This window comes from Leuresthes tenuis, unplaced genomic scaffold, assembly GCF_036924035.1.
Source record: "Leuresthes tenuis unplaced genomic scaffold, fLeuTen1.0.hap1 SCAF_19, whole genome shotgun sequence".
In the NCBI taxonomy this organism is placed as follows: domain Eukaryota; kingdom Metazoa; phylum Chordata; class Actinopteri; order Atheriniformes; family Atherinopsidae; genus Leuresthes; species Leuresthes tenuis.
The window spans coordinates 333,186-345,850 of record NW_027325373.1 but is presented as its reverse complement, the minus strand read 5'-3'; the positions used below and the strand labels follow the sequence as shown (position 1 = coordinate 345,850).

The 12,665-nt window shown below is 46.3% G+C and overlaps 1 protein-coding gene across 1 annotated transcript; it reads right to left on the bottom strand.

Annotated features, from left to right (window-relative positions):
- On the bottom strand, positions 1-11,612 carry ugcg (UDP-glucose ceramide glucosyltransferase). The gene is made up of 10 exons (XM_072371517.1): positions 11,214-11,612; positions 9,477-9,621; positions 9,275-9,377; positions 9,071-9,172; positions 8,884-8,996; positions 8,635-8,813; positions 8,474-8,560; positions 7,864-7,971; positions 7,574-7,652; positions 1-1,560 (listed from the first exon to the last, which is right to left on the bottom strand). Exons 1-10 carry the CDS (start codon positions 11,309-11,311, stop codon positions 1,390-1,392), a joined length of 1,185 nt encoding a protein of 394 aa, XP_072227618.1. The 5' UTR covers positions 11,312-11,612; the 3' UTR covers positions 1-1,389.
- Between the last annotated feature and the right edge of the window lie 1,053 nt (positions 11,613-12,665).

Genomic DNA, 12,665 nt, shown 5'->3' with positions numbered 1-12,665 from the left:
TTCAGTTTTGAAAGGATAAAACTTTATTGTTCCTATGTTGACACAATCCTGAGCTGTGATTGGTCAGTTTGTAGACTACAGCAGACATTTATCATTTAAAAAACAATAAACAAAAATATACAAATAAGAGTCCTACTGATCTGATGAGGGTTCATCCGACAAAACTGATGACGTCATCATTGAAACCCCAGAGGCTAAGCGCTAACAGCTAACAGTGAAGCCACACACACACACACACACACACACACACACACACACACACACACACACACACACACACACACACACACACACACACACACACACACACACACACACACACACACACACACACACACACACACACACACACACAGTGTTCAGACTACAATCAGCTGCAGAAATGTTTTACGTTGTTTTTTTGGTCCTGCGTCTGCTTCGCTGAAATGTTTCGACCGTTTTAACGTCAGAATACTGGAATCAACGCTCTGCTCTGATTGGCCGCTTCCGTTTGTTTTATTCGTGTGACAAATTTTCAGAAAGTGAAGACGTGTTTCGGGTTAAAACCGGCTTCTGGTTTTACTTTGATCCTTTTTCTTTCTACAGATCGGACATTTTTCAATGTTTGGACCCGATCAGAATCATCAAGAAGTCGATTTTGACCAAAACAGAAGTTCTCAGAACTTTTTGTTCTCTGATAAGAAGTTTAATAACGAAGCAGCAGATCTGTGGAGACTGGCGGTGAAGGCAGCAAGAGTCGGGTTGCAGGTTCGACTCCGTCACAGTTTCATTTGAAAGCTGCTCAGAGCCACATTTTGGACCCGCCGGCTCGCCGTACAAAGGACCGCTGAAAGCTTTTCCTCAGCCAAGACGCCACCTGAAGGAAACTTATTTCCACCCGGACCGGTGTGTCCGTGCCACTGATCCGTTTGACTGGTTCGAACCCGTTTCCCTCCACAGGTGAGCTCACCTGTTGCCCACAGCTTCCTCTTCCTTACACCAGACCACCAGCTGCTTTGTGGGCGGAGCTTGTGATTAGCGGTGAAGATTTCCAAAGAATTTAAAGATGAAACTTATTGTCTGTGACTCCGCCTCCTTGGAAAAAAAAGGCAGCTGATGAAAGAAAATCAGCCAATCAGGAGGGAGAGTTCACCCTGCTAGTCCTGATTGGATCATTTTCTGCTCTGAGATCAGAGGATTCGGTGCGATGCTTCGCTCTTTTTCTGTCTACGGTCCTGCGTTCTCATTGGCTCGCGTTGTGGTCGTTTGTTTTTAGCACCGAAAGGAACATAAATAGATAAAAACACAGACACTCTCCAGTTGTTCTCATAAAAAAAAGCAAACATCAGTCTCTTCTTCCTCGTCCTCGCGGTGATGATGAGGTGGGGGCGCGGCAGGTTGCCACGGTAACTACACATCCAGGATCTCCTCGGCGGTGCCGCCGCAGCGCAGCCGGTAGCGTCCAGTTCTCCAGCTGATGGTCGGGTCCCACAGCGCCGACAGGAAGATCTGCACCGCCATCGACTCTCGGATAAACCAGGCGACAGCGAAGTCCAGCTTTGAGAAACTCGGGGGACCGCCCTGCGGGTGATCAATCAGTCAATCAATCAATCAGTCAATCAGCTGGTTGTTTATGGTTCCTCTTCCTAACTCTTACATTTATTCTGTCTGTAGGTTTTGAAATTAAATGAATGTTTAGTTCCTGTTTCCTGTTACCCGCGTTTTACCTGGACATTTAGCCTTATTTGGACATTTTACCTGCGTTTTTACCTGCGTTTTTCCTGCGTTTTACCTGCTTTTTAACTGCATTTTAACCTGCGTTTTTACCCGCGTTTTAACCGGCATTTTTACCTGCGTTTTTACCTGCGTTTTTACCCGCGTTTTAACCCGCGTTTTTACCCGCGTTTTAACCTGCGTTTTTACCCGCGTTTTAACCTGCGTTTTTACCTGCGTTTTTACCCGCGTTTTACCTGCATTTTTACCTGCGTTTTACCTGGACATTTAGCCTTATTTTGACATTTTACCTGCGTTTTTACCTGCGTTTTTCCTGCGTTTTTCCTGCGTTTTTAACTGCATTTTAACCTGCGTTTTTACCCGCGTTTTTACCTGCATTTTTACCCGCGTTTTACCTTCATTTTTCCTGCGTTTTTCCTGCTTTTCTACCCGCGTTTTTACCTGCGTTTTTACCCGCGTTTTACCTGCGTTTTAACCCGCGTTTTACCTGCGTTTTAACCCGCGTTTTACCTGCGTTTTTACCCGCGTTTTACCTGCATTTTTACCTGCGTTTTACCTGCATTTTTACCTGCGTTTTACCTGGACATTTAGCCTTATTTGGACATTTTACCTGCGTTTTACCTGCTTTTTAACTGCATTTTAACCTGCGTTTTTACCCGCGTTTTTACCCGCGTTTTAACCTGCGTTTTTACCCGCGTTTTTCCCTGCGTTTTACCTACATTTTTCCCTGCATTTTAACTGCGTTTTTACCCGCGTTTTTCCCTGCATTTTTCCCTGCTTTTTTACCCGCGTTTTTACCTGCATTTTTACCCGCGTTTTTACCCGCGTTTTACCTGCTTTTTACCCGCGTTTTTACCTGCCTTTTACCTGCTTTTTGACTGCAGTTTTACCTGCAGTTTTACCTGCATTTTTACCTGCGTTTTACCTGGACATTTAGCCTTATTTGGACATTTTACCTGCGTTTTTACCTGCTTTTTAACCTGCGTTTTTACCCGCGTTTTTACGCGCGTTTTTACCCGCGTTTTTACCTGCGTTTTACCCGCGTTTTTCCTGCGGTTTTACCTGCATTTTAACTGCGTTTTTACCCGCGTTTTCCCTGCGTTTTTCCCTGCGTTTTTACCTGCGTTTTTACCCGCGTTTTTACCTGCGTTTTTACCCGCGTTTTAACCCGCGTTTTTACCCGCGTTTTAACCTGCGTTTTTACCCGCGTTTTAACCTGCGTTTTTACCTGCGTTTTTACCCGCGTTTTACCTGCATTTTTACCTGCGTTTTACCTGGACATTTAGCCTTATTTTGACATTTTACCTGCGTTTTTACCTGCGTTTTTCCTGCGTTTTTCCTGCGTTTTTAACTGCATTTTAACCTGCGTTTTTACCCGCGTTTTTACCTGCATTTTTACCCGCGTTTTACCTTCATTTTTCCTGCGTTTTTCCTGCTTTTCTACCCGCGTTTTTACCTGCGTTTTTACCCGCGTTTTTACCCGCGTTTTACCTGCGTTTTAACCCGCGTTTTACCTGCGTTTTAACCCGCGTTTTACCTGCGTTTTTACCCGCGTTTTACCTGCATTTTTACCTGCGTTTTACCTGCATTTTTACCTGCGTTTTACCTGGACATTTAGCCTTATTTGGACATTTTACCTGCGTTTTACCTGCTTTTTAACTGCATTTTAACCTGCGTTTTTACCCGCGTTTTTACCCGCGTTTTAACCTGCGTTTTTACCCGCGTTTTTCCCTGCGTTTTACCTACATTTTTCCCTGCATTTTAACTGCGTTTTTACCCGCGTTTTTCCCTGCATTTTTCCCTGCTTTTTTACCCGCGTTTTTACCTGCATTTTTACCCGCGTTTTTACCCGCGTTTTACCTGCTTTTTACCCGCGTTTTTACCTGCCTTTTACCTGCTTTTTGACTGCAGTTTTACCTGCAGTTTTACCTGCATTTTTACCTGCGTTTTACCTGGACATTTAGCCTTATTTGGACATTTTACCTGCGTTTTTACCTGCTTTTTAACCTGCGTTTTTACCCGCGTTTTTACGCGCGTTTTTACCCGCGTTTTTACCTGCGTTTTACCCGCGTTTTTCCTGCGGTTTTACCTGCATTTTAACTGCGTTTTTACCCGCGTTTTCCCTGCGTTTTTCCCTGCGTTTTTCCCTGCGTTTTACCTGCTTTTTACCCGCGTTTTTCCTGCGTTTTTACCTGCATTTTTACCTGCGTTTTACCCGCTTTTTTACCCGCGTTTTTACCCGCGTTTTCCCTGCGTTTTCCCTGCTTTTTACCCGCGTTTTAACCTGCGTTTTTACCCGCGTTTTTACCTGCGTTTTTACCCGCGTTTTACCTGCGTTTATACCCGCGTTTTTACCCGCGTTTTACCTGCATTTTTACCTGCGTTTTTACCCGCGTTTTTACCCGCGTTTTACCTGCATTTTTACCTGCGTTTTTACCCGCGTTTTTACCTGCGTTTTTACCCGCGTTTTTACCTGCGTTTTTACCCGCGTTTTTACCTGCGTTTTTACCCGCGTTTTACCTGCATTTTTCCTGCGTTTTTCCTGCTTTTCTACCCGCGTTTTCCCTGCGTTTTACCTGCTTTTTACCTGCGTTTTTACCCGCGTTTTCCCTGCGTTTTACCCGCTTTTTTACCCGCGTTTTCCCTGCGTTTTACCTGCTTTTTACCCGCGTTTTTACCTGCCTTTTACCTGCAGTTTTTACCTGCTTTTTACCTGCAGTTTTACCTGCAGTTTTACCTGCGTTTTTACCCGCGATTTACCTGCATTTTTACCTGCGTTTTACCCGCTTTTTTACCCGCGTTTTTACCCGCGTTTTCCCTGCGTTTTACCTGCTTTTTACCCGCGTTTTTACCTGCCTTTTACCTGCAGTTTTTACCTGCTTTTTACCTGCAGTTTTACCTGCAGTTTTACCTGCGTTTTTACCCGCGTTTTAACCTGCGTTTTTACCCGCGTTTTACCTGCATTTTTACCTGCGTTTTTACCTGCGTTTTTACCTTCATTTTTACCCGCGTTTTACCTGCATTTTTACCTGCGTTTTACCTGGACATTTAGCCTTATTTTGACATTTTACCTGCGTTTTTACCTGCGTTTTTCCTGCTTTTTAACTGCATTTTAACCTGCGTTTTTACCCGCGTTTTTACCCGCGTTTTTACCTGCGTTTTACCTGCATTTTTCCTGCTTTTCTACCCGCGTTTTTACCTGCGTTTTTACCCGCGTTTTACCTGCGTTTTAACCCGCGTTTTACCTGCGTTTTAACCCGCGTTTTACCTGCGTTTTAACCCGCGTTTTACCTGCGTTTTTACCCGCGTTTTACCTGCATTTTTACCTGCGTTTTACCTGCATTTTTACCTGCGTTTTACCTGCTTTTTAACTGCATTTTAACCTGCGTTTTTACCCGCGTTTTTACCCGCGTTTTAACCTGCGTTTTTACCTGCGTTTTTACGCGCGTTTTTACCTGCGTTTTTACCCGCGTTTTTACCCGCATTTTACCTGCGTTTTACCCGCGATTTACCTGCATTTTTACCTGCGTTTTACCCGCTTTTTTACCCGCGTTTTCCCTGCGTTTTACCTGCTTTTTACCCGCGTTTTTACCTGCCTTTTACCTGCAGTTTTTACCTGCTTTTTACCCGCGTTTTAACCTGCGTTTTTACCCGCGTTTTACCTGCATTTTTACCTGCGTTTTTACCTGCGTTTTTACCCGGGTTTTACCTTCATTTTTACCCGCGTTTTACCTGCATTTTTACCTGCGTTTTACCTGGACATTTAGCCTTATTTTGACATTTTACCTGCGTTTTTACCTGCGTTTTTCCTGCGTTTTTCCTGCTTTTTAACTGCATTTTAACCTGCGTTTTTACCCGCGTTTTTACCCGCGTTTTTACCTGCGTTTTACCTGCATTTTTCCTGCTTTTCTACCCGCGTTTTTACCTGCGTTTTTACCCGCGTTTTAACCCGCGTTTTACCTGCGTTTTAACCCGCGTTTTACCTGCGTTTTAACCCGCGTTTTACCTGCGTTTTTACCCGCGTTTTACCTGCATTTTTACCTGCGTTTTACCTGCATTTTTACCTGCGTTTTACCTGCTTTTTAACTGCATTTTAACCTGCGTTTTTACCCGCGTTTTTACCCGCGTTTTAACCTGCGTTTTTACCTGCGTTTTTACGCGCGTTTTTACCTGCGTTTTTACCCGCGTTTTTACCCGCATTTTACCTGCGTTTTACCCGCGATTTACCTGCATTTTTACCTGCGTTTTACCCGCTTTTTTACCCGCGTTTTCCCTGCGTTTTACCTGCTTTTTACCCGCGTTTTTACCTGCCTTTTACCTGCAGTTTTTACCTGCTTTTTACCCGCGTTTTAACCTGCGTTTTTACCCGCGTTTTACCTGCATTTTTACCTGCGTTTTTACCTGCGTTTTTACCCGGGTTTTACCTTCATTTTTACCCGCGTTTTACCTGCATTTTTACCTGCGTTTTACCTGGACATTTAGCCTTATTTTGACATTTTACCTGCGTTTTTACCTGCGTTTTTCCTGCGTTTTTCCTGCTTTTTAACTGCATTTTAACCTGCGTTTTTACCCGCGTTTTTACCCGCGTTTTTACCCGCGTTTTACCTGCATTTTTCCTGCTTTTCTACCCGCGTTTTTACCTGCGTTTTTACCCGCGTTTTACCTGCGTTTTAACCCGCGTTTTACCTGCGTTTTAACCCGCGTTTTACCTGCGTTTTAACCCGCGTTTTACCTGCGTTTTTACCCGCGTTTTACCTGCATTTTTACCTGCGTTTTACCTGGACATTTAGCCTTATTTGGACATTTTACCTGCGTTTTACCTGCTTTTTAACTGCATTTTAACCTGCGTTTTTACCCGCGTTTTTACCCGCGTTTTAACCTGCGTTTTTACCTGCGTTTTTACGCGCGTTTTTACCTGCGTTTTTACGCGCGTTTTTACCTGCGTTTTTACCCGCGTTTTTACCCGCATTTTACCTGCGTTTTACCCGCGTTTTTACCCGCGTTTTTCCCTGCGTTTTACCTGCATTTTTACCTGCATTTTAACTGCGTTTTTCCCCGCGTTTTCCCTGCGTTTTTCCCTGCGTTTTTCCCTGCATTTTTCCCTGCTTTTTTACCCGCGTTTTTACCTGCATTTTTACCTGCGTTTTACCCGCTTTTTTACCCGCGTTTTCCCTGCTTTTTACCCGCGTTTTTACCTGCCTTTTACCTGCAGTTTTTACCTGCTTTTTACCTGCAGTTTTACCTGCAGTTTTACCTGCGTTTTTACCCGCGATTTACCTGCATTTTTACCTGCGTTTTACCCGCTTTTTTACCCGCGTTTTTACCCGCGTTTTCCCTGCGTTTTCCCTGCTTTTTACCCGCGTTTTTACCCGCGTTTTTACCTGCCTTTTACCTGCCTTTTACCTGCTTTTTACCTGCTTTTTACCTGCAGTTTTACCTGCAGTTTTACCTGCAGTTTTACCTGCAGTTTTACCTGCGTTTTTACCCGCGATTTACCTGCTTTTTTTACCTGCCTTTTACCTGCTTTTTACCTGCTTTTTACCTGCAGTTTTACCTGCAGTTTTACCTGCAGTTTTACCCGCGTTTTTACCCGCGTTTTTACCTGCCTTTTACCTGCCTTTTACCTGCTTTTTACCTGCTTTTTACCTGCAGTTTTACCTGCAGTTTTACCTGCAGTTTTACCTGCGTTTTACCTGCAGTTTTACCTGCGTTTTACCTGCGTTTTACCTGCGTTTTACCTGCGTTTTACCTGCGTTTTACCTGCTTTTTACCTGCTTTTTACCTGCTTTTTTTACCTGCGTTTTACCTGCGTTTTTAACTGGATTTTACCTGGACATTTAGCCTTATTTGGACATTTTACCTGAACTCCGGTCAGCTGGACGTAGTCGGCTATGAACCAGGCCAGGCAGTGGCACATGAAGAACACCATCATGTCCCACCTGGAACACAGAGTTCTGGTCAGTTTGGACCCAACTGAAGACGTTTCATTTCGGTCTGAAGTTTTACGCCGTCACAATGTCACATGACATGAAAAAGTAACCTTTAGGCCGACGCCCCCTCCGCTCTCGATGTTTTGATGTCATGTGACACGATGACGTTCTACAGCGCCACAGAAAGTTTTTACCCAGCATGCTCTGCGCTCAGCCGTACCTGAACACGTAATGAGCCGCCCAGCCAATGATGAGGCTGGCCAGGAAGCACTCGGAGACCGGCTCCAGCACGGTGCCGGGAAGCATGTTGATCCGCAGCTTGGTCCACCTGCACAAAAACTTTATTAACAGCAGCAGCTGCTGACAGAGACAACATGGCTGCCTCCACACAGAATAACCAGAACCCTGTCCAGGACCCGCTGTGAGACAACAGAACCAACAGCCTCCATCTCTGGCTCCACCCACGGCTTCACATCAAGCTGGTGGTGAACAGATTTATTTCAGAAATGAGACCATGATGCTCTGACTGAACCAAACGTTTAGTCCGCCTCTGAAAACTGAAACCGGAGGAGGTTTATGAAGCCAATATGATGATTCTGATTCATGTACAGCGCTTAGCCGGTTGCTACTTCCTGTCTTTGGTGATTTATCACCAGAATCAGCTCATCACATGGTGAGATGGATCAGAACTAGCTGTCTGTGGTCCAAATGGAAGAATCTGAGGATAAACCCCGTTTGGTGTGAGGTAATCTGAGCTCTCAGGTTAGAAAGGTCACAGACTACCACCTCAGTCATTAAACGGCCAATCAGACGCTGACCTGTGAGCTCACCTGATCATGCGCGACTGGAACTGACCAATGGAGTAGTGGCCGGAGTTCTGCAGCGCCACCTGTGTTGCCATGGAGAACTTCCAGCCTCTGAGGATAAGAACAGGCACAGTGACACGCCGACCTGAATGAAAGCACATCAGTGCTAATGCTAACGCGCTAACCTGTCGGCGATGGCTTTGGCCATGAAGTAATCTTCGGCGATGTACTGAGCGAAGGCGACCAGCCCGCCCGCCTGATCCAGGACGTCCTTCCTCATCAGACACGACATCCCCGTCACGCACTTTATCCCCGTCACGTTGGCCGAGATGTAGGAGCGGGGGTGCGATGTCCCAAAGTACACCTGCAGACAGGTGAGGGTGAGAAGCGCCTGCTCAGCTGAACAGTGAAAACGTGAGCCTCGCCAGGTGTACCTGCTCCAGCGTGGCGGCGAAACCTTGGCGGTCAGCAACGTATGGCAGCCCATGGACCAGTCCCACCTTCTCTGTCATCTGATTGGTTAGATCTGTCAGGGTGTCGGGTTTCACTGCCACACACACACACAGGTAGTTAGCCTCTGCTGTAAAGGTGGGGCTGACAGCAGCTGGTTCTGGTTCTGACCTCTGATACCGCTGTCGCAGATCCACACCAGCCCGTATTTGGCTCCTTCGTAGCCCGGCATCAGGTTGTTGATCTTCGGGTTTATTCCGACCTTCTTCCCCCCTGACAACCACATGACAACCACATGACAACCACATGACAACCACATGCTAGTTAGTCGCTAATTTTGGTAAACCGACAGTAAACCACCAGCGGGCTCCTCACCAATGAACAGGCGGGCGTCCACGTTCGGGTACTTCCCCAACAGCTTCTTACAGACGTCCACAGCTGGGTCGTCCTGGTCCTGGACACACAGCAGGATCTCGTACTGCAAACACACACACCTGTTAGTGAACACACACCTGGGGACAGGTAACTGCAGGCTGACCCACCTGATGCAGCCACTGGGGCTCATGGGTGCTCCTACCTTGGGATAATCCAGAGTGAAGAAGGTCTCCAGGTTTGAGATCAAGTTCGGGTCAACGCCCTTCAGCGGCTTCAGCAGGGAAACGCCCGCCATCTGAACAAACGGCTGCTTGACCTCCGACCTCTTCTTATGGTGATGGAGGCGCCTGAAAGGTCAGAGGTCAGAAACTAATTTAAATATATTTAAACGTCTGGGAAGTTCGGTCTGAAAATGGTGCCAACGAAATGCTTCCTGTTTACAGGGCTTCTATTGGCTGGCTGAGGTGGAGCTGTGAGCCAATCAGACGACAGGATGCATGATCACAGGTACAAAGGTGTCCAGGTTTCCCAGCATGCATTGGAACCACGTCAATGTTCACCAGAACCTCCAGAACTGGGCCCACGGCTCTGTCTCTGCTGCCGAAACTCAGCACAGAGCCGAGCAACGCCGGAATGACTGTCATGTGACCGGTGAAGCGCTGAGGTACCGACTTCAGGACTTTAACTGGTCCTGCAGCTTAACTAACTGAGTTCAGTTTGAAGAAGTTTAAAATGTTTAAAAAAAGTTTCATCACTTGCTGCATTGAGGAACATTTTTTAAATTTAAGTTAATTTCATTTGTACATTTGAGTCATTTACATTAAAAACACTGTTTTTGGTGGTAAAATTCCCAAAAATGAAAGGGATTTTATAGGCCCGACAGAACCCGGCCTTCATCACATCAGAACGGGACGACTCTAACATTTCAGAGGATTTGTAGGAAAGCTCAGAGTCAGGCGACTTTCACAGATCTGAGGGGCGACTTCTGAAAACCCTGTAATCTTTTTAAGCCCCACAGAATGACACCATTAAAGTCCTGGAGACGTCTGGAATGTTTCAAACTGAGGACAATGTTCACGTCAGGCAGCAGCTTACACCGTTTCCCAGTCCTGGTCCTTGGACCTACTGCCTGGCATGTTTGAGATGTTTCCCTGCTTCCTGATCCAGATGAGGTAACCCGGTCATTCAGATCAGGTGCACAGCAGCGTCTAAAACCTGCAGTGCAGTGCCCAAAGTACTGGGACTGACATCTCTGAGCTCACATCCGCCAAAGTCATGGCGCAAGAGCCATCTGGAAATCCCCCGATGTCCACAGCACCAAATCGGTTACTTTCACCACACATACTTTGCCATTGAATCATCTCTGATCGGGTTTGTGCAATAACCCTGAAACACACACCAAACATGTAAGAAAGATGTCCAACCTAAGCTGAATTATAGCCGGATTGAAGAGCAGTCTAATACCAGTAAAACATGACAATCCGTTAGTTTCCATAACGTCGTAACAACGGATCCGAACAAAAATCGATTAAATATTCTGAAATTTTGAATGAGATTCGGCGTTAACAGAAGAAACAGGAACTCATGTTTTTAAAGCTGCGGCCGTGACGGAACTAACTCAAATCCACAAAAAGAAGACGGATTAAACCCATTTCTACCCCGTTAAAAACACTCCAGATGATCATTTAATGGTCAGTTATTTAAATGTGTTTCCTCGGTAGGAGCAAACGGCTGGCGGTTAACCGGGATAACGCCCAACAGCTAACCGTTCAGACACAGCGGTTTAACGGCTGTCACGGCTCCGGAGAACCGCCCCAAGCTGGGAGAACGGGGTTATTTCAGCCGCCGGGTGACAAACAGCCATAAACACAGAAATCAGGCCAGCTGGAGCCGCGGCGGCCGCTAGCCTGGGTGTAGCTTAGCTCCGCGGTTCACTCACACGTAGATGATGGACATGAAGTGCATGAGCCACAGCACGAGGAAGAGGATGAGGCCGAACACGGCGAGGCCCTGCATGGCGAGGTCCAGCAGGGCCATGGCGCTCAGCGGGAGCCGCCTCGGGTCACTCAGGTCCGGGATGGAGTCAAGAAGCTGACCGGCCGAGAAGCGGGACCAGAGGGCGAGAGTCCGCTGCGTTCAGGCCGAAGATCCGGCCTCTGGTGGACAGCGGGAGACCTCAGTTAGCACTCCGGTCCGAGAGCTCCAGCAGCGGGGAGTCAGGGAGCGGAGTCGGCCTGGAGGTGGGGTGTCCGGGTCGCGGAGTGGATGTCTGGTGTTTGACAATCAGCAGACCGACCGACGATCAGCTGACCAACCGTAAGCATGATACGGAAACACCGGAGCGGCGGAGGGCAACAGAGCTTCCTGGAAACTTCAAAATAAAAGCATCGTAAAAAATTACACATTTAGTTGTCTGCACGAGACATGTGCGCGTTTCTACACAACACCGCTTTGTATAAAAACTAATTAATACACTGAAATAATAATTAATGTAAATAATTCTGTCTCTGCTGTAAAAACTGCAAAAATATTTTGATCTGTGCGAGTTTTATCATTTAATTCCGTTTTATGAGTTGGATCATTTTAATGTTTAATGTGTGAATGACCGTTCATGCGTCATAACAAATAAAACGGTAGAAAGAGGGAACATTGTAGTTAACAGAAGCCAGTGAACGCACCATGGAAACAGGTTACTTCACCCAGGTGAGTCACAGAAACCGTCGCCGCCATATTGGTTGGGTCTCCTCGCGGGGAGCACCTGAGTCGAACAACGATCCCGTGTTTTGTGCATCTTTCGGTTGATGCCAGATCGCGTGGGATAACTTTCACAAGTCAGATTGAACAATATCTTTATATATATATATATATATATATATATATATGTCAGGCTTAGAGACGGTGCGGCTCCATCCCGTCTCCAAAAACTCGGTGTACTTTTACTCCACTTCATTGAAATTTAACCCCACTCACTGAAGCTTAGAGCGGGAGAAGCAACATGCAAAGGCCTGAGAACGGAGCAAAGAAAACCGTAAAGTCTTCTGGAAGATCTGAAGAAAATGAACCTGATGAAAGAGGAAAAGCTTGAGTTCCACTCAGGTCAAATACATTGAAAATACAGCCTTGAATTTGATGTTGTTTCCAGCCTTTGTCAGACTTTAAGGTATTATTAACTGCATTTCCGCTCTTCAGACAGACCTCTTTTCAGAGGGACCGCAGAGAGTTCGGTCCGACAGGATCACCTGAGGATGGGTTTAGCTCCCCAGCCCAGCTGCAAGCCCAACAGGGCGGGGTTAGGGTGGAATGACCTGGAATTATAACTTTTCCAGAAGGGTTGTGTGAGAGAGAAATAAATCCAAATGAACAATCCAACTGGTTCTTTATTGAAATATAA

Excerpts from the sequence above, each read along its gene's own strand:
- ugcg (XM_072371517.1), bottom strand. The coding sequence starts at position 11,311 with ATGGCCCTGCTGGACCTCGCCATGCAGGGCCTCGCCGTGTTCGGCCTC. Across the intron at positions 9,622-11,213 it reads TTCATGTCCATCATCTACGT|GCGCCTCCATCACCATAAGA; the intron begins GTGAGTGAACCG and ends CTGACCTTTCAG. Across the intron at positions 9,378-9,476 it reads TCACTCTGGATTATCCCAAG|TACGAGATCCTGCTGTGTGT; the intron begins GTAGGAGCACCC and ends GTGTGTTTGCAG.